General features: G+C 37.9%; 3 protein-coding genes across 24 annotated transcripts; 2 read left to right on the top strand and 1 right to left on the bottom strand.

Annotated features, from left to right (window-relative positions):
- Positions 1-1697: 1697 nt before the first annotated feature.
- Positions 1698-12464, top strand: vps37a (VPS37A subunit of ESCRT-I). Its single transcript, XM_026170358.2, has 12 exons — positions 1698-2181; positions 3516-3590; positions 4845-4962; positions 5756-5859; positions 6072-6285; positions 6985-7055; positions 8149-8276; positions 8366-8424; positions 8818-8886; positions 9891-10034; positions 10717-10805; positions 10980-12464. Exons 1-11 carry the CDS (start codon positions 2072-2074, stop codon positions 10795-10797), a joined length of 1173 nt encoding a protein of 390 aa, XP_026026143.1. The 5' UTR covers positions 1698-2071; the 3' UTR covers positions 10798-10805; positions 10980-12464.
- An 843-nt stretch (positions 12465-13307) lies between these two features.
- nsmce1 (NSE1 component of SMC5/6 complex) lies at positions 13308-20975 on the top strand. 22 transcript variants are annotated; one of them, XR_013909428.1, is made up of 10 exons: positions 13308-13442; positions 13743-13900; positions 14642-14761; positions 15397-15518; positions 15661-15738; positions 16994-17140; positions 17632-18165; positions 18437-18553; positions 19861-19987; positions 20844-20975. XR_013909428.1 is itself a non-coding variant. In XM_026170359.2 (9 exons), the coding sequence occupies exons 2-9, from the start codon at positions 13789-13791 to the stop codon at positions 20876-20878; spliced, it is 858 nt and encodes a 285-aa protein (XP_026026144.1). In that variant the 5' UTR covers positions 13316-13442; positions 13743-13788; the 3' UTR covers positions 20879-20975. The 22 variants fall into 22 exon arrangements, 21 of the variants coding, with proteins under 21 accessions (XP_026026144.1, XP_080158514.1, XP_080158509.1 ...); XM_026170359.2 differs by lacking the exon at positions 17632-18165 and having other exon boundaries at positions 13316-13442; XM_080302388.1 differs by lacking the exon at positions 17632-18165 and having other exon boundaries at positions 13382-13442; positions 13743-13908; positions 14599-14761.
- Positions 20976-21877: 902 nt separating this feature from the next.
- LOC113023251 (trace amine-associated receptor 13c-like) lies at positions 21878-23085 on the bottom strand. Its single transcript, XM_026169275.2, has one exon. It carries the CDS (start codon positions 22985-22987, stop codon positions 21992-21994), a length of 996 nt encoding a protein of 331 aa, XP_026025060.2. The 5' UTR covers positions 22988-23085; the 3' UTR covers positions 21878-21991.
- Positions 23086-27968: the final 4883 nt, after the last annotated feature.

Genomic DNA, 27968 nt, shown 5'->3' with positions numbered 1-27968 from the left:
TATGCTAGGACTGATAAGTACAATAATTTTTATCGTCACTATATATATACAGTGGAACTGGATGCAGTATTGTCAGTGCAAAGAATAAAATCTAAACTGTACACCTGACTATGATCAGTTGTGAGATAAATTATTGGGATATTTTTCAACCACCTTTGAAAACCTCTTTGAGTTTTGGAGTTTTTTGGAGTGTTTTGGTTTTTTAATATACTTTATGTCAACTTTAAAAATCATCATCATCATCATTTAGCAAATCACTAGGATCAAAACCCTCCTGGTACTCCTGTTGACTTTCTTCATCTCCCTGATATTTATTTGTTAACCTCTTCTTTTGAATACTTTCCTGCATTTCCATATTCACCGCAAAGCCTCCTTGTCTTCTTTTCTCTATCCAGAGAAAATACCAAAAACCATTTTGGCAATTTCCTTCACCACTTCAGCTCTACCACTTCCAGATATCTGGGAACTCTTCCCTACCACCCAGAGCCTGTGACAATTTTTCCCTGTGCAACGTTATTCCTTCTTAAGCTTCCACTATTAAATCCTTGTGTCTGCCTTCACTTGCTACTTCTTCTTGATTTCTCAAGTCATCCTACAGACTACCATCAAATTCTGCCTATCTACATTCTCACATTGCAGCTGCCTATTTCTTTCAGATTCCTTTTTAGCTACAGGTTTCTTGTTAGACTCAGAAATAACTGACAAAAAAGGGAGAAGACCAATGGTGAAATTGCTACTTTCTTCACACTTTAGAAGAATATGCATCCTAGAGGATGGTCAAAAGAGCTTGCAAAGAAAAGCGTCTGGACTTCTTTAAGTTACTTGAAGACATTTCACCTCTCATCCGAGAAGCTTCTTCAGTTCTAAGGTCAAATGGTGGGAGTCCCAGATATAAACCTAGTGGGAGTAACCCCCATAGATGGACATAGATGGCTTCTTTCAGAGGAGTGAAAGAAGCCATCTATGTCCACTGTGAGCGACCATCTTTGAACAGAGGCGGTGGTTTACGACACCAACTCTCTGCCATCTATAATCCAGTTTTGAGATCCCTTCCCAGACGCCTTAACGCCCACTTACATCCTGGGCCATCTGACCTCAGGAATTCGCATGATAAGGTGGGGCCAGGTTTCACAATGAACACACCCGAAACTCTGGCTGATGGGGACCCACACCCAGTTTCACACCTTAGCTCAGGCGATTAGAGGATCATCAGGGGGTCCTTTTGTCCCTCTGTGGGGGGATACTCCCACTAGGTTTATATCTGGGACTCTCCACCATTTGACCTTAGAACTGAAGTAGCTTCTCGGATGAGAGGTGAAACGTCTTCAAGCAACTTAAAGAAGTCCAGACGCTTTTCTTTGCAAGCTCTTTTGACTACGATGACCTGGATGACTGAGAACCTTCACAGACATCCTAGAGGATGGATTTTAAAAACAAAAATTTGGAACAATATCTGAATGTGTGGGACAAGTGATAAAAATGTAGTGGAGTCCTACATAAAGAGGGACCCATGCTCACCCTAAAACGTTTTAACACCCACAAAATTATTATCATTTATGTTACTAAAAAATTGCATTTTTAAAATGGTTTTGCTGCTTTATTCTTAAATCTCATATAGTTTATTATAAGGTCCAATCCCCAAAAATATGTTATTCTCATATTTTATTGTGAAAAAAGGTTGAAAACAGGAAGTTGCGCTCTACGTAGGCGTTTGCGTGACGTAACACGTAAATAAGTTGATCAAGCTGTTATTAGCTAGGTTGTTTTCTTCCTTTAGCCTTAATCTCTCGCATGATATTAATGACTGGGTGACATTTACACACAGCTCTTGGGAGATAAACCGGAACTGACACTTTAACCAACAAATGAGGATATGCCATCCGACTTTGTAACATATACAGAAAGTACACCTTGTGAGGACGAGAAACCGAGAGTCAAACAGCTAACAGCGGTCAGCGCCGCAAATCTCCACACCGTGTACCGCTCATGCTGACTTTCTCTTCCATTTCTTCTTCGTTTTTACTCGGCCTTTAGATTCGCCAAGTCCGGTCAGTGGTTTCTCCAGAAGAGAATGAACTGGTTTTTCCCAACCTCCAAAGGCTCTGGATCTCTCCCTCCTCTGAACAGCTTACAGCAACAGAGACAGCGGCAGATCGAGTCCCTAAAAGCTGCCCACCCGAGGTAATAACGATCCGTCACCCCAAAACCCGACCCGTGAGATTGTTTTATGGTCACCACGATGTTTCCTGAACATTTTAATGGGGTTAAATAGAAAACACCCTCACTCAGTTTACCAACACACCTGCTGTTTACTTCTCAGAGCTAGCTACTTCTCATAGTTAAGTTAAAAGTACCTCATGCTAGCAACCAACTTTTCGTTTATTATCGACCACATTTATCCCATCTGTTCTCTAAATATTCAAATTATGTAATACTATTTTAGGTAAACCCACTTTTGTGAAGCCCCTTAGTCTGGTTTGTAAGCTAATCTTGCTAGCCTTTTCTCATGGCTAATTAGCGCGTGCTATGTTAGCATTAAATGACAGGGTCTATTTTTAGGGCTCGTGGCTGAACATGTCCTGTGGTCATGTGTTTGCCATGCATGTAGTTTTAAAATGAGCTTGTTACTGAGAAGTGGAGATTAAAGTATTAGCCTTTGTTTATCAACGAATGTTTCCAGCGTAAGCCACCATAAACCCACTGTTGTGGTTCATTTCTTGAGGAGTCACAGTCTTCTATCTCCTAATGCGAATTATGCCACGTGTGTGACAAAGAAAAGGGATTACACAGTTTCTGAGAAGGAACCAAGCATATCAAATGCAGATCATGTGCTTTTAGATGCTATGGAGCTCTGTTGAATGCTTCTCATATGATGACACTGATGTTACTAGGTGTAAGGTTAAGGTTTTCTACACGCTGCTTTGACATGGTAATTGATTTTTTGGGGTGCTGACTGTTTAAACCCCTTATATTGACTTCCGGACCAACTTCAACATGAACCTTCTTTGCCCTATTTTTTCAAGTTGTGATTTTATAAACAGTGTGGCATTACAATTATTCCATCATTTCACTGGTGCAGTTTATCTGGTGAAACTGCAGTTATTCAGATAAATAGTGGTATCAGCAGCATTAGAGGCAGTGGAAGGGAAAGTTCATTATTATCAGACACTGACAGACACTTGTGTGTGATTTTAAAACCTAACATGTCAAGTGTATTAATTGCTCTTTTTTGTGAAACAACTTTTTTTTCCTACCTTTTCCCCAGCGATCAACTACTAAGTACCATAAATAGATTGCATTTACTTATTCATGAAAACTATGTTCACCTTCTGTGCCATTTAATCCCTCACCGACAGAATTTGTTGGGTGAGGATAAATACTGAATCTATCATTTGCTCTTCAAACTAGCAGAATTTCATAAACCTTGACCTTAGGTGTATAATTCTTCTTTTGCATCTTCTTTTGATTGCATGTTGATAAATCTTCAAATTTCTGGCCCTGTTCCTGTTTTACAGCCTTGCAGAAATCCAGAAGGATGTGGAATACAGAATACCATTCACAGTCAACAATTCAACCATTAGTGTTAACATGTGAGTACATTTATACACCTACCAGGTGGGGTCAAAAAGTTCTAATTGTATGGCTGTGAAAACAAAGAGCCTTACCTAAGCTCACATTGGAGGTCATTTTCTCATATACATCTGGCTGCTTTTTTTTTTTTTAGATCTCTCACTACTATCATTATATTCTCTTGCATTTCTGCTTGGTTTTTATTTTCAGTAATTGCATTGAACTTTGCACTGGGAGTCTCACACCATTGGGTAATGATAATAGCATCTCATGTACCGCATTGCCTTCAGGCTTGGAGACTGTGGACTGCAAACTGCTGTATTGTTGCCAGAGCCTGTTATAACCAGCCGTGTTTTTTCAGATGAAATTTGGGTCAGTTTAAAAGAGTGGTCAGAATGGGAATAATAGCAGCCATGCTGGAAGCTGCTTAAACATACCCAGCATTATGACTGTCAACATGGGTTAGGCCAAAAAGGATTTTGGATTTTATGGGCCTCTTTTCTGAAACTTTTTGTCACACTGCATACAGTAATTTCAGATTATCAACAGACAATGGTTTGTGTGCCTCAAAGTCAGTCTGTACTTACACCACTGATTGAAATCTGACTGTAAATTAATACAAAAGAAGGCTAACATTACACGAGAAACAAGATAGAAATTTTCAGATTTCCACAAAGAAGATGAGACAAGAAAAACTAGTAAAGCCGGTTGAGAACCCAAATATGTGCCATAGGCTCTAATAACTCTCACATTAGGTAGTCAAATGTTTGTGAGAGCTCTTAGGAAAAACCTTTGTCACACATTCACTCCCATTTCTGCTTCTATTTTTGTCACCTATAAAGAAAATATGGGGTTATATAATATATATAATATATGCTTTATAGGTGTGGAGGACTGTCCAATAATTGGTTTGGGTCTGGGTATTTGAGAACTGTATTTGCCATAAACATTTTTTGACAGATGCCACTTTGGCATGTAACAGCAGGTAAACACAGGTCTTACTAATCCCAAGAACAAAATTTATGACACAATAAATACCTACATTTTCAATAATCCTGCTCTTATAAAGTCTGTTTCTTTGTTTATCAGTGAAGTTCTCATTTGCTTCCTGCATAATTGACTTGTTTCCTATTGATTATCAAGTAATGTTTATTGATTATCCAGCAATACTACATCATAACTAGATTATGTTATCTGGGCTGTAAATTGTTGATAGTTAAACCCTTTAATGTTAGCTAAGTTAAACACTTCTCTTTTGTTACCCTTCATTTCAGTTTGCTGCCTCCTCAGTTCCCCCAGGAGAAACCAGTGGTTAGTGTCTTTCCCCCTGTTGGTCATCATTTAGTGGACAGCAATAATGGCACTATGATCAAGAGCCCCCTCATCACTAATGTAAGTAGCTTTTGAGAATTAAAGAGGTTTTTTTTCAGATCTTAAACAAGAATTATAAATTATGGCATCCTGAATCCATACTTAAAATGACACAGATAACACTTTTTTTGTTTAAAGTGTCATTGCACAAATGTGTGTGTGGTTTTCTTTTTTGTTTCTGTTTTTCAATGATCTGTGTGAAAAAAAAGAGAGAGAGAAACAAAGGGAAGTAAAACACTGCAAAGTGACAGCATTGCTGTGAAAGCAGCAGGACAAGTTGAAAGATCATTACTCATGGTAGTGTCCAAGATAACTACATTTCTCATCTGACTAAAAGTGAAAGTGAAATAAGTAACTTAAAGTCAGGGGGTTTCCAAGCCTGAGCAGTAGGTCTTCTCACCACCGATCAAATGCTCTGTGTCTTCAACCAAGAAGAATAGTCTAATTCTATTATCCAGTTTACTTGGAAATACGTATATGTAATCCAGTGTTCTAAAGCTATAATACATCATCTGCACACACAAATAAATAAATAGCATACTTTAGAAAGCATCTTGAATGTAACCAAATTTAAAAAAATAATTTAATACATAATTAAATTGATCCAGATAGAGTGGGGAGAGCTGTCGTCGATGCACAGCTGTGCACATAAACCAGGTGTTCATCAGCTGCAAAAACATGTACTTGTTTGCTTTTTTCTGTTTCTTTCATTGGTTCTTTGTGAAGTAAATCCACTTATTTTAGGTTCTTCTGTTAATTCATGCTTTAATTTTATCCATGTTACTGTATTTAGTTGTTGTTATATATGTTCTAGTTTGGGATGCACTCAGACCTGGGAAAGGTCATCCAAAGTCTGCTTGACGAGTTCTGGAAAAGTCCTCCCGCCTTGATGTCTAGCGGTCCTTCTGGCTTTCCTTAGTAAGTCTCCTCCTTCTGTCATTGAGAATATAAGACACTTATTTCTCAGTACTTTCTTATGGCATTCTAAGAAAGTTCGTATATTTTTCAAGTATGGTCTTATTTTAAATATTATTTTAAAGTGGTTCTAAAAAGCAGTTCGATATATTTTTTCCACATCATTTAAACATTGATGTTATGCCTTTCATTCTTTCCTTTTTTCACTGGAGCAGTATGTACAAATCATCAGGTATAGCACCTTACCCCAATCCGGCTTTTCACTTTGGTTCTCGCCACATGGGACCCAGTCAGACACCACCTTCTGGTCCAGCCCCTGCGCCAATGCCTCACCCAGGGGTCGATAGTGCCCTTGGGCCCCCTCGAGCTCCAGCGCCATATGGAATAATTTCTGACCTGCCACTGCCTGTACCTATTGGAGATTCAGAGGTATGCAATTGATGCACAGTGTATAAAAATGGAATGGTAACAGTCAAGCATATAGCAAGCAAAGCATCACCTTCCCCAACCAGATAAAAGCATTGATCAAAAATTTGTAGGTTCCTCCACCTATATCCCAGGTTCTGGACTGCTTCCAGCACAAATTCTGTTTAATAAAGATTGCTTTGTAAATGTAAACATTAGCCGGGCTGGAAGCAACCCACGAATGGTTGAGAAAATGTCACTGATGGGGAAATTGGCCAAATTTAAAGGTAATTTGGTGGAACTCAAGCATGTATTTTACCCCAAACCAGAACTTTTTGTTGAACCTAATCAAGTAGTTTTCAGCACATGAACCTAACCAGAGTTAAACCAAAAGTGAAAACAAAACAAATCAGCGAATGAAGAAAAAATCCAAGCTTGGGAAACAAGCCATGGTGTCCTGCCAACAGATCTACAACTTGCGCTGTCATTAACACTCCATACAACTAATGTGGACTTTCTAGGTCACTCAAATAAAACTTTAATCTCATGCTGGCCAATATTAGTGCCACTAGTGCATGCACATTACACATTACAGGAAGAAGCAGATAGCATCAGACAAAATTACTCAGCGAACTAGCATTGGACAGTCCGACACAGCTCTAGTGTTCAGACATTAATACACTGAAGATTGTGATGTGAATATATAACTTCTGTTTCTTCTAGACTAGACTAAATGGACACGTGTACAAGATGCCTGAGATTCCTGAGTCTTTTCCTGAACTCTGTGACATGAAGTAAAGTATTCCTTAATGATTTCAAATTAAAATGTTTGCACAGTGTGAAATGTTTGTTCGTGACAAACATTATTTCATACCATTATTGATGTATTCAATATCTGTTTATGTAAAGTGATGTAAATAATTATAAATAATGCTGAATTTATAAGTTGCTCACTTACAAAGAAAGCGATAGTGTCTAATTTTTCATTTTAATGGTGAGAGACAGATTATCAACCAGAAAAATCTCCAAAAAGTATTTGGAAAATCTAGAACTATAAAAATCTTGCTCCAGGGGGTGAGCATGATCATGAGAAAGGTGGTGGATCAACCTGAAACTACACGGGAAGAACTTGTTAGTGATCTGAAGACAGAACACCATGTAAGACTCTTGCCATAAATGACTTAAATCTTTCAGCACATGTAGAGGCATGTCCTAAGTTTGTTAGTGAACATCTAAATCAGCGGTCCCCACCCTTTTTTGCACCACGGACCGGTTTATGCCCAACGATATTTTCACGGACCGGCCTTTAAGGTGTCACGGATAAATACAACAAAATAAAACTAGTAACGGTACTGAAAAAAAGAAGATTTATTCATAACACACGTGAAAAGACCCAGGAAAACAGAGTTAACGATAAAAACGATAACAAAATAACGCTGAAAACCAATAAAAACCCTGAAAACCATACATTTCACACCTGAGCCTCAACTCTCGCGGCCCGGTACCAAACAACTCACGACCCGGTACCGGTCCGAGGCCCGGGGGTTGGGGACCGCTGATCTAAATGATTCAGAACTGGCAGAAAATGCTAGGGCTCAGCTCAACGAGCCGTGTTTGGAGTATGAAATCTGCTGAGTATAACCCAAAGTGCACCAACCCGACAGTCAAGAAGCAGTTAAAACGTTATACGTTGTTTTTTTTCTTCTAAGCGTACACAATGACTTCACTCCATTGAGGGTTTTGGTTAATATTCTGTCTCTATCCATTAAAATGAACCTACAATAAAAGTTACAAGCTTTTCATGTTTTTTGTAAGTGGGCACACACATCAAATAATTACTCTCACATATCTGCCCATTTATCCACTTTTTTCTTTATCCACCCCCAGCCTGACACAGTTGTCAGATATGTCTGAAAACGAAGATGTGTTGCTCAAGTTTTTTGTGAGTTTGCCACAACTGAAACAGGTCACATCTGATAAAGAAGAGTTGGTCAACAGTATACTGGACATGGCCAGTAAGTTCCCCCCCTGTTCTCATAGATGGTCTTGCGAGTCATAGGAAAGTGAAACTCTAATTTAAGTTGGTGTCAATGTGTTTTTGCAGAGAAAAATCTTCAAATGGAGCCACATCTGGAAGGAAAAAGACAAGAGATGCTCTACAAGGTCAGTTCATACGTAATTCCTCTTTGTTTCATAATCAAGTCAAGTCAGTGTATTTATAAGCACATTTTAAAAAATGCAGTTTGACCAACATGCTGTACTAACTGAAAAATAGAAAAGTAATAAATATATACATCAATATAGAAAAATAGAAGATAAGCCACAAAAGCAAAACAACTCAGTCACCGTAAAAAGCTAGGGATTAAAGAGGTGTGTTCAGACAGGTTTTCAAAATGTTAGAGAGGTCAGAATTTGAAAAGGCAGACGGTTTCAGAGTTTAGGCGCAGTAACTGCAAAGGCACGGTCTCCTCTCTGTGTCATACACACATAGCTCACATATTCGTTCATGCCATTGTCCTGCTGCTCATTATGTGTTTTTGTCTCTTGTGCTAACAGTATGAACAGCTGACTCAGATGAAGTCAGCTTTTGAAACAAAGATGCAGAGACAGCACGAACTCAGTGAGGTAAATGGCCACACCAGCACACTCTGGTTTTACATGTAATACATGTTTAGTGCAAATACACGTCTTGAAATGAGAGTTTTGACATTTTCATATGTTTATTCCAATCCTGATTTATCATTTTGTTGATTAAAACTGAGCTTGGGTTGTTTAATATACTGTGTAACTTGTGAATTGTATAACTGTGTAATTGTAGTACTCTTTGTTACTTAACCCTCCTGTTATGTTGCGGGTCAGATTGACCCAGAACAGAAGAGATGTCTCATGTCATCTGCATCACTACAGAAAACGAAAAAAAAAAATCAAAATTATAAAAGAAAATTGTAAAATAATCAATGCTAGTGTTTCTGACACTTTGTGATGAGTAAATTTGCCCCGGGTCAAATTAACCCAGGAGCATAATTGGTGTTCCTGGAAACCAACTTAACAGGAGGGTTAAGCTAAGCTTGATTGACTGCTTAGTTTCCAGAAAACCAAGCACAAAAAGAAAAAGTAAAATATAAGATACAGACTTAATTGGTGACTACATGTCGGTCTGCTACAGTTGTGGTCAGAGGTTTATATACACTCATCAATGACGTGAACGTTGTGGTGATTTTTTTGGCTTTTAATTGACTTTTCCAGGGTTTAATGATTGCACAGCATATATCTTTATTCACTTTAAATAGCAAGTATTGGGTGCATAAGTTTGAATTTCTTTTGAATTTTCTTTAATCCACACAAGGTCAAAAGTATACATTAAAGGCTCAAATATATACATACAGTTACTTTAATCTTTCAGCAGGTTATCCTGGAGATTTTACATTGTCTTTTTACTTGACTTGGCCAATACAAGGTCCCTTCACCGTCAGAAAAAGGATTTGTTTAACAGTACTCATTAGATTGAGCAATACTCTAAAGAAGAGCTTATAGATATCAACCCAGACATGTTTGCCTGTAAACACTCTTTGATCATTTTGTATTTCATTTATGTTTTGTCTTTGTTTTTTTATTTTACTCCCTACCAGAGTTGCAGTCTAAGCACTCTACAGGCTCGGTTAAAAGTCGCAGCTCACCAGGCAGAGGAGGAGTCTGAGGAGACGGCTGAAAACTTCCTGGAAGGACGCATTGACATTGACGAATTCCTGAACAGCTTCATGGAAAAAAGAACAGTGAGATGCTAACAACAGCAAGAACGACAAAAAAACATTTATACCTAGAATTGGCCAGGAGTCATTTTTATGCTGTTTTTTAATTCATGTTTCATTCATGTTTTGTTATATGAGTCAGAGTTAGCTGGGTTTGATTGAACGATAAAAAATCATTTTTTTGAGTTTTGAATGGGATGCAAACAGGGTGTTAAACCTGTAAGGAACTGGAGAGAGGCTGATGACGGTCATGATAATGACCAATCTATCATGCAAAGCCTACCCGCTGTGTTGACCCCTTGTGGCAAGGGAAAGCTGAAAGTAGCTTCTTTTATTTGTTATCATTGGAGAAAGTAATTAAAAAAACTTATTCAAGAAGTGAAATCTTTGCTTTTGTTGATACTGTTGCATCAGTGGGTAAAAATGATGCCGCGTGGCTGTTCTAGGGTTACGTGTTGGCTTTTTTTAACCTTTTAAAAACTGAACCATGAAATAATTGACAGAGATTTTTAATTGTTTAAAAATAGAGGTTTTATTGAACCTCCTGACACTTTTTAAAAAATTATAGTTTTAATTTGTGCCATATTTACTGCATTTGGCTCTATTGTAATTTATTGTAAATTATTGTTAGGTGTGAATGTTATAGGAAGTACTGCACTTAACATTTTAAGGGGAAACTTCAGATGACTTTGGTTTTGTTTTCCAGCTTTGCCACAGCAGAAGAGCCAAAGAAGAGAAGCTGCAACAGTCCATCAACACACATGGCCCGTTTCCTACCAGTCACTAGATCACAAGGTAGAAGAATCACAGCACAGCACACATTACTTAGTCGCATTGCAGTCACATGTCTGCTTTTACAATGACTGTAATAACCTTTCCTCTTTTTTTTGGAAAGGGAAAAAAAAGGAAATTGTATTTTTTATTCTCATTTATTCATTCTGCTTCTCTCACCATTTCTTTGGTCCTCAGATTCAGTGTTTCTCAGCCAACTGCTGCCAAGTAAAAGGAAAAAGGTATTACAGGGGCCGAAAAGCACACTGGGCACTCATCAGTTTGGAGAAACATGAAGATTTTGATTGCAATGCTGGGCTAAAACAAGAAGCCTATGGTGTCCTGATCCAAGCTTAAAAAACAACAAACCACACAACAAAACAAAGCAAAACACAAAAAAGCAGTTAAAGTTGGATCTTGTGAGAGTAACGTTGAGTCACCACAGAAGGCCAAACCTTGGAGGATGAGTGGCACATGCCTAGATGCTCCAGACACATTACTATGGATTCATCACATTGTGGATAATTTTATTGCACTTTTTTTTCCAGTTTTGACATGGCAGTGATTACAACAAGCTTTGTTTTCTCTTTAGATTTATGTCACGTTGCTCATAAAATCTTGCCTGTTCTTAATCAGGAAGGTTGGAGATGTGAAGAAATTTGGAAGAAAGTACAAGTTGTGTAGTACAGTGCCCCTAATCTTCCATTTTCTTTGCTGTGGGCTAGTTAGTATCACTTAAAAAGTTATTCTGAAATATTGGTGTCTGTACCATACATCTCTGAGATCAGTCCTTGCTTAATCATCCCATTACACTTTACGGAGATGTTGTGCAGCCAGTGCACTTTCAGCGATAATTTGTCCAAGACAGCCATGACTGTCAGTGAGTAAAACAAAGAAAAGAAGCAAGGACTCAACAGTTCGGTCAGGAGACATTTAATTGGGCTGTTAAAATGTAAACTGTGTTTTCAAAGTGGAAAGTGGTTGATTGTTAATCAAGCTGTCAGTTTGAGGAAATCCTAAACACAGCCTGAATATCATTACATAAACATTCATAGTTAAGGTTTCAGATTTTCTATCAGTACTCTGATAATCCCTCAATTTATGTACTGTAAGTTGTAATACATTTGTTTCCAATTCAAAGTTAACGTGAACCAAGCAGACCACATAACATACTGTAAGAGCTGTTTCAGTTGTTAGTTCCTGTATTGTAATTCTGCTTATTGAGGGTCACGTGTTGAAACCAATGCTAACACGATTAGCATTTGTGGTTCTTGTTTTTAGCACTGAAAGCAAATATTTTTCCACTCAGAGGGCAGGTTAAACTACATTAACTCAAATCTGAATACTTCAGTCCCTCTTTTGCTTTTTACATTGATTTAAAAAAAAAATTCTTGATGTACACATACTGACCACCACTTTTTCCTTATATGCACAGTTATGATCGCCTGAGAAACTGTTTTCTGACACCTGAAACCTCAAACTTGAAATTTCTGCTGAAAAGCCTCAGAAGATGTGGGATAATGTTGAGGAATATTAGTTTAAATGCTGCAGTAAAACTCAATGACATTGGATACTGTATTTAAATAATGTTAATAATAGGCTATATTGTAATCAAACACTCGAGACACCTTGTATTATATGTTCTTATTTAATTTGTTAGAGTAATAAAGCATTTAGAATAAATTCTGTGATCACATTCTTTTTAACATGCCAGCATTGCCTGAAAGCCAGAGGTTCTCAGGGTATCCTTGGGCTGCATGATGTCAATAAGGTGCCTGACCATGATGTGGAATTTGTTCAATGAACATACAGAGAAATCCCCAACAATCAAATTATCACTAAGTGAACAGCCTCTTGGCAATACTGGGAAGGAAAAACTTGTTATGAACAGGAAGACACCTTTAGCAGAACCAGGCTCAGGAAGAGGCAGCTATCTGTCGTGACGAGTTGCGGGTGATGGGAGGAAGACGGGACAAAAAAACACACTCTGGAAGAGAGCCAAGTAATAATAAATAATGATTAAATCCAGAGTGGTGTGTAAGCTCAGAGAGTGAAGGGTGAGTGAAGAAGAAACACTCAGTGCTCTGTAGGAAGCCCTCAGCAGCCTAATCCTATGGTGGTGTGACTAAAGAAGGATTCAGGGTAACCTGAGCCAGCCTTGTATAACTCTATACTTTATAAAATTCAATTTACACTAAAGATTATACGGTGTAATTTTTTCATGGCATTAAAATAAAGCACAACACTGCTACCGTATATATTGTGGTGACGTGCAGTACTGTACACGCAAAACATTAACGCTCAGTACCAATATGCACTTTCACCATTAGAAAATTTGCTTACATTATTATCTGTATGAAACGAGACACAGTTTTTCTTTTTATTCATTCTTTTATATAACATGAATCTTTTTGTTGCTTTGTTTGGTATCACTGGCCTGTGGGTTGCTTTTGCCTGCTGTGGACATCATCTTCATCAGTAAACAGATTACCACCACAGACTCTGTTCTCTCTGCAGTTTCCATGGCACCCAAGTGCATACGTCAAAGATGCAATTTCTCTGTCGACATGGCAACCTGGTAACGTTAAAACACGTCGATTAGATTAAAAAAATGAATGAAAGAAAAGGGAGAGACTAGGAAAGAGGTGCCAGTCAGAGGAGGTAAGTCTGAGCTAAAACACTAATAGTCTGCTTTTTATTTAGCTGTTACTTTATTTAGCAGTAGCTCCTGCTTTTCAATGAATGTGGTTTGTCTCTGTATTAATTATTTTGTGTATCTGGCTTTTCTTATGTGTATGTACCATATACTAAATCTATTCATTAAGAATTTTATGTGGAGCTGCCACTTTTATAATATTTCAAACTTAGAGGTTTTTAACATTTAACATGTTATGTATTGCTATTGTAAAAGTAAAGGGAATAATTTTAGTAATGTTAATTTGGTCACTGATATTGTGACAGCTCTAAAAAACAGGTCTGCAGGCTTGAATGAACAGAGGTGGCAGGGATGGCATCCCGCAGTAGTTCCTCCACAGCAGCAGGTGGCAGTGATTCACCACAAAAACCTACAAAGACGAAGAGAACCCGGAGGAAAAGACGGAAGGCGCGAGCGGTAGGGGGTGAGTAGGTAAACATGTTTAAATGAAAATGGAAAGAATTAAAAAAAAATTTTTAAACATTAGAGCAACTGCAGAACTGGACAAGCAAATAACCGGGTCCATTAGCAATAACCGTTGATTGACAAAAGACAGCAGATAGTTAAGTTAAAGTTGGCAAAATGTCTGGCTGTAACGTTACCTAGCGTAACCTTTCTAAAAAGATTCAGTCATAGTTACAATATTTATATAGTTGATGCTAAAAGCTAGCATCAGTAGTTTTAGCGTAAGTTAGCCGTTCGGCAAAGACGAGGAAACTGTTTCAGAAATGATGCTATTGTTGAGTTTGCAGGAGGGAATAGTTGTAGCATTTTAACTTAAAGAACATCTGCTAACAGTCCTCAGAGAAAGTGCTTATTTCACTTTTTATACACTTTATAACAGAAATACGAAAGTACCGTGAATTTGGTTTGAATAACAATTTGGCAGAACGTCGGATCGGACGCTGGTCTTATTTAGTTTGCTATGTTTTGTTGTTGTTGTTTGTTTGTTTTTATAGATGTCTACATGTGCCTTTTAGATGTTTTATAACTTCTTTTTGTGTCAGTGAAATAGTAAGTGTCACTTTTTCATCACATTCTTATTTATCTATTTGTTTATTATTTACGTTTAGCCAGCACAAAAGTGTTGTGGGATGATCATCTTTTTTGTCTGATTTACAGATATTTAACTATATATATAAAGACCACCTGTCTGTACCCACAGACATGTCACGACAGATGGGAGAAAGCCATCGAAGGTTTCTTCAGACCATGATGGTCAGTGGAGTAATCGATGAGCAAGCTGCAAAGGCTCTTTATCAATACTGCTGTGAAACGCACCACAGTAAGTAAATTCCTATACATGTGAACAACAATTGAATGAAAATTCAAAATGCACCTCATAGTGTATCTGGAGACTAGTGTAAAGTAGGGCAACAAAAAGTAGTATCACCCCCTTATTAATTATTAATAAATAATTTCTTATTTTCTTACACTAAGAGACTGTTACTATTGATTTACTGTTACACAAAAAAGCAACCTCATTACACTTGAAGGCAGTGTTACAAGACGCCTTGTACCAAAATTAGCTACTAACTAATTTCTGTCTGCAGACCCTGTGCAGCTATATAAATTATTAAATAAGTTGTAAAATACAAATTTTGGGATAGAAGTACAATAAGATGATGGTATATATGTTCCAATTAAAATCCTTCAGCCCAACCCTCCCCAAACATATAGACATTATAAAATATTTTTGTGTGTGTATGCACTAGGGCTGTGCCATTTCATATTGTCCATTGTCCATTATATCATCAGAAATATTGTCACAACTTCCCTTTAAATACTGTGATACAATTTTGAGATTATATCACCAACCTTTAATGTGCACATTATGACACCAGAACCACAATGTGTCTTGTTTTGTTTTGTTTTTGTAGGAGACTAACAAACATTGTTGTTTTTGTTTTTTTTCTGCAGCACAGTATGCACCCGACAAGCTGGAAGATTTTATTGATACTATCAACTCAAGACTGCAGCCAATGTTCATGCAGATTAGGAAAGGGATGTCTGAAAATAACGGTCTGCAGTACTACGCCTTGGTTAGTGATTTAATGCTTGTATTGGGTCTGCCTTGTCGGGCTGTTGTTTAGTATGTGTCCAAGCTGCAAAGACTTTACATGTTTAAGGATCATATTAAAGGAAATACATTATTAATTAAAGTTTAACTTTAATCCCATCCAGGTGAACATGGCTGAAACTGACATCACCAGGATGTCGTCAGATTATGCCGACAATGAACTTGAGCTCTTCAGGAAAACAGTGAGTTAAATTCACAGCAAAACAACATGTTATAGATGCCTCCACTATAAATTTTGGTATTTGTTGGGGTGGGGTTTTAAGTCTCTGGTGGTATATTGATGTAAAACCCTGAAACAACATAACTTGTAGGGGTGGGGGAAAAAATCGATACTGTGTAGTATTGTGATATTTTGTTTGCTAATAATGTATCGATACAGGGACAGCAGAAATCGATATTTTGTTACAAAAAAAGTTTTTGTGGACTGGAACATGCTCTGACTTCAGAGCATGTTGATCCTTTTTCTGAGCAAGAATCCTGACATTCCTTCACTGTCCAAATGTGTTTAACTTTTTTTTGGCAGCAATAAACATAACAGTTTACTTATTTTAATTTAAGACATGTTTTATTTTAATTAAGTTTAAAACTTTTTTATTTAATGTAAAATTATATTTTGTTTTAATTTACTTTCAAATTCTTCAGTTGCTGAAGGGGCTGCATAGTTTTCATAAATTGCATAGTTCAGAATAGCTATAATTGTACCAGATGGTTGCATTCAGTTAAGTTGGACTAGACTGTAATACAAATCGTTCAGTTTGTCAACAATAAAACTGACTGAAATGAGAGAAAGACTGAGTGTGAGACTTTGATATTAGATAAAATGAATATTGATAAAATTTACCTTTATGTACAGAATCTGAATATCGCAAAATATTTAAAAAAAATTGCAATAATATCGAATCGTGCATTAAGTATTGTGATAATATCGTATCGTGGGATGTGTGGTGATTCCCACCTCTAATAACTTGTAGGTTGCAGTTCAGTGTAACAGTCTAATCAGTGACATTATCCATAAACAGTGGTCAACATTATTTTTTTGTTCAAAAGATCATGTAGGAAGTCATGAATAGATTACTGCACACAGATTTGTGTGACTGTGGCTCTTGAGGTAGAACATCAACCATTTAGAAGACTGGGGTTGTGATTCCTGTCCATATGTTAGTTTCCTTGGACAAGAGTATTGAACCCCAAATTCTGGTGTGTGTTAAATTGGCAGTCGTTAACCCTGTAAAGCCCAAACCATGAAAATTCAAAATTTTGGAAAATGGAGTGTTGAGAAAGAAGTTTAAAGAAGTTTTGTATCCTATTTGCTACATCAGGAATTCCTAAACATATCATGTTAAAGACACAGAAGAAATGGTATGAATGTGTGTGAATGGGTGAATGTGGCTTGTAGTAAAACTAATGTTATGATCAACTTGAATTGTGCTCATTCAGTTGGACCTCATCGTGTGCTCTGAGAATGGCAAGGCTTCCTCTACTGATATTCTGAACAGCACAGACTCCATGACCACCAGAAAGATGAAGAAGAGCGAAACGGAGCACCTGTTGAGCCGATTAGTGCACGACAAATGGCTCAGTGAGGTAAAATACACCGTCTCTAGTAGGATTTCACAATTCTGATTATTTATTTCCCACAAACTACTTCCTCTTTTTTGTGAACGGATTATTAAAATGATTTCAGTTCAAGTTCAAGTTCAAGGTTCTTTATTTGTCACATGCATAGTTATACAAGTATAACACACAATGAAATGTAGCCTGACACGCTCCTCGACATGTGCAAAAATTGGGGGGGGGGGTGTAGAGGAAGAACATTATATATATATATATATATATATATATATATACAGACATATAGTATATACACTGGGTGAATGTGCAGTAGTAGCAGCAAGCAGGTGAATTCTGTACATTAATATGAATAGACATCTGACTATTTTACAGGATAGACAATATAAACATATTTAAAATTAAAGGAATTGAAATGTACATTGTGCCTTGGTTTAGAGTGTCTGGAAGAGAGTCCTGTCTCAGTCAATTATAGATGATGTGAGAGGGCGGGTGTGTGTGTTTAGGGCACGGATGGCTTGGGGATAGAAGCTCCTCTTGAGTCTCTCTGTCCTTGCCCGGAAGATGCGGAACCTTCTACCAGATTGCAGAAGTTGGAACAGTTTGTTGCCAGGATGGGACGGGTCCTTCAGTATCTGCGCTGCTCTAGTCCGGCATCTCCTGGTGTAGGTGTCCTGAAGCGGGGGGAGAGCAATCCTGCAGCAGCGTTCTGCTGTACGGATCACTCTCTGGAGAGCTTTTTGGTCCTTCACACAGCTGTTCCCGAACCACGATGTCATGTTCTGTGTGAGGATGCTCTCCACAGCGCCTGTATAGAAAATCCTGAGGATCTTTGGAGAGACCCTGAACTTCCTCAGTTGTCGTAGGTGATACAGGCGCTGCCTAGCCTTTTTGGTCTGGACCTGAATGTGGGCAGCCCATGTCAGGTCTGAGGAGATGTGGACACCAAGATACTTGAAGTACTTCTTCAAGTACTTGCCTTCCTATTAACCATATTTAAAATGGGAATGCAGCAGGAGGAGGTCATACAGCTTATTAAGGTCAAATATAATTACTCCATTTATGTTTATCATTCCCATACTGCTTCCTTTATTAATAAGGCGTAAAATGTCATTAATTATGGTTTATTATTATAGGCTTTATTATACAAATAAAATAACGTTTATTTAGACAATCCTTCTCATTTACAGCTTACAAAACAAGATTTCTTTGTTTCAATGATAACAAAAATATAATAATAATAATAACATTTTGGGTATGTGTTTCAGTATGCTAGTATCATTTTAACTTGCGTTCTATTTGTTACCCTAGAAACGGGGCGAATACACCTTGTCCACCCGGTGTATCATAGAGATGGAGCCTTATATTCGCACAATGTATCAAGACCATATCAAAGTGTGCCACATCTGTCGTAACATCGCTTTCCAGGTAAATGTTTCCCTTTTTACACTTAGTAATATCACCCTCGTACCCGCTTGAATTTAGGCACTGATGATCACTGTAAACTGTAAACATTAGGTTGGTGTGGTTATATTACCTCAACTTTAAAAATATAAATTTTTATTTTTAAAACGAACAATGAAGATGACTAGCATGCATATACAATTTATAATTTATATTACAATTACTACAAATTATTGTTTATATTATATTCATTTGCTGTTGAGAAAATTGATCTTGAGAGAGAATTGAAGTAAATATCATCTGTAATGTTGACCGCCTACCGTATTGGACACAACTGCTTGATAAAGCATATCTAATCAGCCATTCAAATTGCAGAAACTCATATAAACGTGCTGAAATCCCAAGTGTCAGCTGGAGAAGGACGGGGACTGAGGTCTCTTTAAATGTGGCATTGTTTATTTGAATATTTCAGAAATGGTTTTCACATAAAACATTTTTTAGAGTTTATAGAGAATGCTCAGGGAAAGAAGAAAGCCATCGTGTGAGTGCTAACTAATTGACGTTGTCTTGTTGATGCTCAAAGAGCTCAAAGAATAATGTCAGAATGGTTCTAGCTGATAGAAACAGTAATACAATCACCCAGTAATTATAACCACGTTATAGATATGAGCATCTCTGACTGCAAAACATGTAGGATAGGTTGACCACAGCAGCAGAAAACCAGTGTACTCCAGAACCATGTAAGATTGGAAAAACATTGTCTGGTCTGATGAGTTTCAGATGATTGGAACATAATTTGAGATTAAAAGCATAAAAGCATGGCTCCACCCTGCCTTGTTGGTGGTAGGCACATGACTGATGTAATGGAGTACACTTTAGGCCTCTTAGTGTAATCTGAGCACCACTTAAACACCACAGCCTGTTGACTCATGTTGTATTCCTGTATTCCTCCTTTAATGGCAAGTGTTTTAATCGGCTAATGGGCATTTTTGACTGAATAACACACCACAAAGAGCATAAGACCAGTTTCTTTACTGTGCTAATGAGTTCACAGTATTTAAGTGGCCTCTACCACACCAGAACCAGTGGAAATAGAGACTAGCATAATGAAGATGCAGCCCACATAAGTGAATCATCTGGGGCCAGTATGGACCAAAATCTTTGAGGAATGTTTTTAATTGAGAAACATTTAAGATAAAGGATAGTCCAACCTGATATGTGTTAAATGTATCCAAAAAATGACCAGTTACTGTAATGTGTCATCAGCATTATTTGTTTGCTTACAGTATTTGATCTGAATTATTATTTTTTTGTCTCTCTTGTTTTTTCAGTGCCAAATCTGTGAGAATCCTACATGTGGCATAAAAATACACAACCCATGTGTGGCCAGATACTTCAAAGGCAAATCGGAGCCACGTTGTCCTTCTTGTGATGACTTCTGGCCACATGAAATCCCTGGTATATGTTGTTTATTCTCAAATGCTGTTTCTGGACACATTAGACCTCCAGTAGTTAGAGACTCCCAAACTTTGGTGCACATTTGATCGGCTTCAACTGGAACTGTGAATGATAAAAATAGAAATGAGTGTGTGGCGTGAATAAGGCACGGCGGGACCACGGAGTATCATTCGGAGCCATCTTTATTTACATCTCACCACAACACCCCCAAACCCCTGAGTCCCCGTGTTTTTAACTAGGCGGGCATGATTAAGGATGCCGTGCAGGTGCGTCCGCCCTCCCTGCACGGCTGCTGAGGTGCCTCACGTGGCTCCTCCACCGCTTCACTGTCCTCGGGACACACCTGTGGGGGTGGCGCCCAGGCCCAGAGCAGTGCCGCCAGCTCCCCAATCCTTTCCCGGTGGCGCTCGGACTGGTCCTGCAGCTCTTCCTGCTGGCGACGCACCTCCGCCGCCTGCTCCCGCTGGGCGGCCGCCATTTCGGCCACCCTCTGGGCCAGCTCCTCCATTCCCTGGCTCCGATACGGACCCGCCGTGCTGCCTCCTGGGTTTTGGCACCAATGTGGCGTAAATAAGGCACGGCGGGACCACGGAGTATCATTCGGAGCCATCTTTATTTACATCTCACCACAACACCCCCAAACCCCTGAGTCCCTATGTTTTTAACTAGGCGGGCATGATTAAGGATGCCGTGCAGGTGCGTCCGCCCTCCCTGCATGGCACCGCAGACCACACCCCACCACAGAGTGCAAAAAAGATGTGTGATTGCCGTTTTATAATTCATTTAAACATATATTCAAATGGAAGGTGAATAGAACAACATAACAAACTCATGTTCTTTGTTCTTTTTATTACAGAAGTGAAACGTCCTCATTCACAATCCAGGAGATGAAGGCTTCATCAATAGTCTTTCTTAATGGTTTATTAATATAATATAAATGTCTTTATTGTTTTTGCTTTTATACATACAAAATAAAAGATTGTTTCAATACTGTAGTATTTGTATTGCATTTTACAAATATCTACCCCCGCCCCTCAAACAAAACAAGTTTCTCATTGTGAACATTTTTTTTCTGTCTAGATATATATTCACATTTTCTGTTCCACTAGAAGATAAGTTAAGAGAATAATGTCATTCTAAGACATAAAAGATTTTACAGTAATAGCCCATTTTAACTAACATGTGATGGAGATTTGAAAATTAGTTTTGCTGTACAACATACACGAGTATCTGATTTGCTGAAGATAATGACATAAATCCATCTTAAAATGTGTCTCACTGTGTTCACAATAAGAAAGTTTTCACTGATCAGTGGCTGCTCAGTGGTTGAGAGGAAATTAAGGCGATGTCTTTCTTTCAAACCTTTATCAACTTTCCTAAACCCCCTTTTTAAGTCTGTAGCATACAAACTGTTAAACTGAAAGATGTAAGAAACAACAATAACCATTGTTACTTTATCTTGTCCCCAACAAATTACATAATACATTTCAGTAATGATTTTTAATTTAAATGTTTCATCACGATCTTGTGTGTTTTTTAAGTGCTCCTTTAAATTTTGGGGCAGTGAACAATATGGCAAGAAATATAAAAAATACACAAAGAAATGAAGCAGCAATTTGAAAGTTAAAAAGGGAAGCTCAATGAATAAAAATAATGTAATAAGGAGCACAGTACTTAAAAATCTAAACAGAATAAATACAAGTCCTGTAGTAAAAAGCCTGAAAGATTCTGAGTCATTATAATTATTATTGTTGATTTCATGCAGTAAGGAGGGTAAATCTTTTTTGCCATTATGCATTGATACATGACTTATATGTTCCAGTTCTGACAGGATACAATACTTGTTAGAGACAGTGGGTCATATGAAATAAGACTTTGTGACAGATGTTCTTTGATTCATTGAATAAGTCTATAATTAAAAACCATTATGCTACTGCCACATATAATAATCAGCAGTTTCATTCTCTCATACAGACTGATTTGGTTCAGGATAAATTTGCTATTTTAAAGTATATTTGCCTGAGAGGAGCCCTTCTCTAGTATCTTCAGGGAGACAATGAACCAGATAGCTTTTCTAAACCACGGGTAGAAAAAAGCATATATCAGTGGATTCAGACAAGAATTGAAGTACAGCATCCAGGAAACAATAGCCCAAGATGAAGCACTGTTTGAAATGTCCTGCCCTGCAAGAGAGGGATAGTAATACGGACAGAAACTCATCAAAAACACAAATATCACAACGCCAAGAGTCCTGGCTGCCTTTTTCTCTGATTTCTTTGCGGTGATTTTTACTGTACCAGCTGCAGCAGCTGTAATATGAGACCGCATGGCATGAGCCTGAGACACCGCTACAACAAATACTCTCATGTACAGAATGATAATGACTGAGCAAGGGCCGATGAAAGTAAAGACAAGGTCGATTGCTCCAGAGACATAGTTAATCACCACCAAACACTGACCGTGACAGGTGTTATGCCTGTTTGGCTGCCTGAGATGCTCCTTTAAGATCATCCCGTTGTAGAGGAGCGAACAGGCCCAGCACAGAGTCACAGACAGCTCCGCTCTGCTGTGAGTTATTTTAGTGGGGTACTGCAGAGGATAACAAATAGCTACGTAGCGATCAATTGATATGAGCACCATGTTGCCCACAGAGGCTGAGGTGAGAGTGAAACCGATAATGTAAGTAAAAGCACACATGAGATCTCCCAGCAGCCAGCAGGTTTCTATAAACCGCATTGCTTCCACCGGCATCACAAGCAGCCCGACCAAGAGGTCTGAGATGGCCAGAGAGAGCAGGAGGACATTGGTGGGCATGTGGAGCTGCCTGAAATGAGAGATGGATATGATAACCAGCACATTCAGAGCTACAGTTAGCACAGAGATAGACAAGAACAGTGTATAGAGGAGGACAGCCTCAGGCTGAGGACGTGTTAAGCCCCTGCAAGACAGATTCGCAAGCTCAGGGTAGCAGAGTTCAATTCTGTCCTGCCTGTCCATCATCCAGTATAAAGAAAGGAGGACCTGCTGAGTTCAAGCAACCTGCTCACCCTGTGAGACATTGTACAGCTTATTTATCTCTGATGACACTCCCCCCTTCCAACTCCAGAGTCAACCTTTTCATCACTGTCTGCTAAGTAGTCCCCTGCCCCCCCCCCCCCCCCCGATTCTCTCCTACTGTTCTCTTCCCCCTCTCTCTTCTTCCTCCTCATCTATACTCCTCTCTTGTTTTTTCCAGCTTGCTCCTTTCTTCTCTCTCCCCCCTTTCATCACCCATTTGTATGATGCAAGATTCAAGTTTCTAAGTTCTGTGAAGTAGTTTCAAAGCAGATTAAAGTGTAAAGCCAAAGCATTCATAAGTCAGCAGTCACATCCTTCACTGCTGACAGATGTGTTTTGACAGTGTTTGACGTTGTGAGACTTGAGCTCCTGTTTAAGATGCATTTGACATTTTTTCCAAGTATTTCAGATTAATCAAAAAGCAAGCATCATCTTTAAATAGAAAGTCATTACTTTGTTACTTAATTTTTCCATACTACAAAAGGACATCCTCGTGTGCAGACATTGGGTTATTATTTACAGCTTAACACAATAAAGGCAACATTATTTAATACATTTAAAACATTTTTATGATATATATCCCATGTGAGGAATCAGTGTTTCAGGGGGATAACTAGAAATAAAAATAAATCTAATAATCAAACAACTAGATTCATCCCTCCATGAATTTCATAGGTTTTTTTCCCCAAGTCACTCAAATCATTTACTGATTCAAGTATCTATTTCTAGGTTAGCAGTGTGAGCATGTTGGCAACACTGACCTTGGTTACGTGTTTGTACGACAGGTTATATTTCCTTGAGTTGAATTTCTTCCACTAAAGTGGTTTTTAGATTAAAGTCAAATGTCTTTGATCTAGTCATTAGAGCCTTGTAAATTTGCTGTTTATTTATTATTGGGAAAGAAGATATTTCTTAGCGTGTCAGAAGATCACTATATGAAATTTTGTCTGCAGCAAACTTTTCAGAGGATGCCGGTAGGTCAAATACTTTCAACAGTCATTATGGGAAAAAGTGGTGGAGATGAATCCAAGTTTAAGGTTTGTGGCATTAGATCAGTGTTATGGAAGATGATGAAGGGTAGAGGTTAATAATAGAGCAGTTAAACTTGGAGGTGTGAATTTTAAGGTCTGCGGCTGTTTTGATACCAATCAGCTAAATAAGAAGGAGCTCTCCTTCTTCAATTGGAAACTTTGCAGAAACAGAATCACGCAGCAACAGCAAATGAGCGCAAACAAACCTCAAAGTTACACAAGAACTACATGAAGAGCAAAGATGTCTAAATGCTGACTTTTGTGGGCTTTTCCTTGCAGCACCTGACCTTAGCTACACTGAACAGTTATGGGAGCACAGACTGGGTTGCCAGGCTTTCCACAAAGTCTTGGAATCCTGTCTGCACCACTTCATATCTGGAGCAGACCCAAAACAACGATGCTCTCACATTTTTAATTTGTATTGTTTTAAGGTCCATGAGAGATGATGGCCTTTTTTGTATTTTTTGCTTTATAATTCACTCAGTATTTTCAGTGGGTGCCTGATCTGGACTGCAGACAAGCCAGATTAGCACTAGGACTTTTTTCACTGAGACATGCTGTAGTGTTTCTGGATCTTGTTTATACCTTTTTTTTCTTTGCATTGTAAAGTTTTACAAGGTTTTTCTATAGAAACACATCTGTGTTTAATGCAGTGCTGCCCGAGGGCTTGAAGATGAGTGCCATTCGATACTGTTTTGGGGCCTCATCTCGATTGGATTCATTTAACAATATTATGTACTGAAGATATGAAATTCTCATGTCTCTACCTGGATGGTATTATTATTATTAAGATAGACTGCAGAAGCCTCAACTTTTGTTTCTTTGTCTCTTTATTTAGGCAGGGAACCGTGCAACATGAGCTTTATGGAAACTTAAACGGACTGTATTAGTTTTGTTAGGAAAAGTTCTGTTTACTTCAGCCCTGTGGTTGTATGTCTGTATGTGGTTGTAGGCCTCAGTAACTGTTCGAATAGACATTTTACACATAAACTATTCATTAATAAAACCACAAAACTAAGAGTAAAGATAGCTGGATTTGATTTTTGGTCTTCTGTATACTGGCACACTGTGACACTGTCATAACTGACTGGGATAAATGAATGATACAAAGCCATTATTAGTCTGTGGAGTGAAATATGCTATTATAGTATCAGAATGTATTGGTGCTATTGTCATTTGCATTAAAGCATCAGTATTATGACCCCCCCTTTACTATTATATGGAGTCATCTGTAATCCCTTGATCCCTTTCTATGATGCAGCTTCTCTTGGTTGCCATTATAATTATGTATAATTTTTCTGTTAGGTAAGGCATTGAGCTAATGGGAAACGCTGATTGTAAAATATAACAAAACTCTCTATTCCTGTGGAAAATGCCATCAATTTTAGTCCTAGAAACTTCAGTCTCAGTTTTAGCTCACAGCTTGTCATGCACTGGTCCTGATCACTTGAAGTGTAATAATGCAATTAATTCTCTATAATCGCCTAAATTTTGTTTTTACTCATTTCTACTTAAGTAATTCTATATTTTTTATGTCTATCATATTATGTATGACATTAGTTCCTGTTTAATCACTTATTTGACTCCTTAATTCAGGCACTGTGCATTCATGTGACATTTGGTTGCATCATGTGTTTTTGTTAAAGTTTGTTTATTAACACCTTTGCCTTAAATTCACTTGAGGTTTAATGGGACATCAGACACACAAGGTCTACAAGGAGTAAACTTGTCCCTCTGGCACACAACACACCCAACAACTTTCACGTGTGTTTTTCTTTGTTGGAGCCGATGAGGAAACAATGACTTGTGTCTCATACATAAAGGGAAAAATACAGTTCATGTACTTCTAATACTCTCCTAGTACTAACTTCTATAATATGTCTAAAGGTGTATCAAATACTTTAATTAAATAACTTACCATATTGAACCTTTCACTGATGCAGACGTGTTTATTTATTGTAGCCATCATAGTTTACAGTGAAAGTGCATTTATGGATGTTTAAGCAGGATTCTTGTCACAAGTTGTTTTCATTACTATTTTAGTATTTACATACACTGACACTGACACTTCTATTACTGCATTTCTTATCTTTCTGATACATCCTTTAAATACATAATCCATAAACCAAAGAAAGTCTGGCTTAAAAGACAGATGAGAAAAAAATGTTTTCTTACTATGCACCTTGGACATGGAATAAATTACAGAACCTAGATTTAAACATATATCTATTGGTCAATTTGAAAGCATCATGCGGAAGTGAAAAAGTGAATGTTTTTCTTGAGAAACCACAAATGCTTAATATTATGGGCATGTGTGTATAGTGTATTATGTTGTACATCTTATATTTTAGGGCAGCATGGTGGTGCGGTGGTTAGCACTGTTGCCTCACAGGACAATGCTCCTAAGTTTAAATCCAGGGCCTTTCTGTGTAGATGTTGCGTGGGTTCTCTGCAGATTCTCTCTGGTTACTCCGGGTTCCTCCCACAGTCCAAAGACATGCAGTTAGTGGGGATAGGTTAACTGGTGGTTTTGCCCATAGGTATTAAAGTGAGTGTGAATGATGGTTGTCTGTCTCTCTGTGATGGCCCTGCGTCAGCCTGGTGACCTGTCCAGGTTGTCTCACCCTGTGGTAGCTGGGATAGGATCCTGCCGGGGGTGTCAGCAGCTAAATCGCTTTAACATACCATTAAAAATGTCATGTTATGCTAATTATGGGGTTACAGGAATTTTAAAGAGCTTTGCAGGGGCAAAGAAATGAGAAAAAAAACTACTGATCTGGTTCATTTTTGTGTTGATCAATGAGCTGAGTAAATGAGTAAATTAAAATAAATTAAAAGCACACATTTTGGGGGATAAATTTACACTAAGTTTCATGTTTTAAATAAACATGATTAGACATTAAACATGTGTCTTATATGAATGTTTTAAAGCACAGTGAGTGACTGCAAAGGGTTTTAAGAACTCTCAATAAAGTTTTGCTTTGCCTAACAGCACCAAGCCTTTGCTTAGAAATGGTTAAATCGCTGTTACACCTTTTGTGAATTTTCCACATCTGCATGAAAACTGAAAATGGTTCAAACAACATAAGGCGAACTCTAATTGAATTTGTTTTACTTCTTTAGACTTTAGCCTTCTTTGATCTCATTTGAAACAGTAAGTTATTATCTGATTTAACAGCATTTTATCAGACTGACATAGAGCTGTGATGTCTTGAAAAGAAAAGTACCTCGATGCCCTAGTGCTTTGAAAAATATTTCCGTTGTTAAAAACTAGTGTGTTCTCACAAAGAAGTATATTCTAAATGGTCAGTTCAGCTTAAAGAACATATGTGGTTTAATTAATAACTTAAAAATTTACAGAAGAATAGCTTAAAAGGACAGCTATGATGGGCATCATTTTTTAAAAGTCTGGTAAAATAAAGTAAATCTGTAAGATTAATTTGAGGATGATAAATTGTTGTTCAAAAGTGAACAACTGCTGTCTGAATTATTGCTCCAAAAGAGAGTTTACATCCCGCTGAATTTTACAGTTTAGAGCAAAGACTTTGTCGCATCAGTCAGATCATTTCTGTCACTAAAGTGATGCTGCCATCTGTTGATAATGAACACCAACTGTCTCAGTAATACATCATACTGTACTTACCGAGTGCGTAAACTGCTGGGGCTCATTTTGTTTGATTTATCGGTGCTTAAAAAAAAAAGAACAAACAGTCTTTGTCTCATTGGTCTTTGCTCACTTTACTGTGAGGTGACGACTCTGACACTAGATGGCCCTGTTGGTAAATGATCTGTAACCAAACTGCTCTCATCTATTAACTTAACAGTTTACTGCACTGTCCTCCCCGAGATTACTTCTCGCAAATGATACTGAACATACTTTTTTTTTCTGTTGT

The sequence above is a fragment of the Astatotilapia calliptera genome, chromosome 6 (genome assembly GCF_964374335.1).
Source record: "Astatotilapia calliptera chromosome 6, fAstCal68.1, whole genome shotgun sequence".
In the NCBI taxonomy this organism is placed as follows: Eukaryota; Metazoa; Chordata; class Actinopteri; order Cichliformes; family Cichlidae; genus Astatotilapia; species Astatotilapia calliptera.
The sequence above is the reverse complement of the archived record's forward strand: the minus strand, read 5'-3'. Positions and strand labels throughout refer to the sequence as shown.

Coding starts and splice junctions, on each gene's coding strand:
- vps37a (XM_026170358.2), top strand. CDS start 2,072: ATGAACTGGTTTTTCCCAACCTCCAAAGGCTCTGGATCTCTCCCTCCT. Junction 6,286..6,984: donor TACCTATTGGAGATTCAGAG/GTATGCAATTGA, acceptor TGTTTCTTCTAG/ACTAGACTAAATGGACACGT. Junction 8,887..9,890: donor GACAGCACGAACTCAGTGAG/GTAAATGGCCAC, acceptor ACTCCCTACCAG/AGTTGCAGTCTAAGCACTCT.
- nsmce1 (XM_026170359.2), top strand. CDS start 13,789: ATGGCATCCCGCAGTAGTTCCTCCACAGCAGCAGGTGGCAGTGATTCA. Junction 14,762..15,396: donor CTGCTGTGAAACGCACCACA/GTAAGTAAATTC, acceptor TTTTTTCTGCAG/CACAGTATGCACCCGACAAG. Junction 15,519..15,660: donor GTCTGCAGTACTACGCCTTG/GTTAGTGATTTA, acceptor AATCCCATCCAG/GTGAACATGGCTGAAACTGA.
- LOC113023251 (XM_026169275.2), bottom strand. CDS start 22,987: ATGATGGACAGGCAGGACAGAATTGAACTCTGCTACCCTGAGCTTGCG.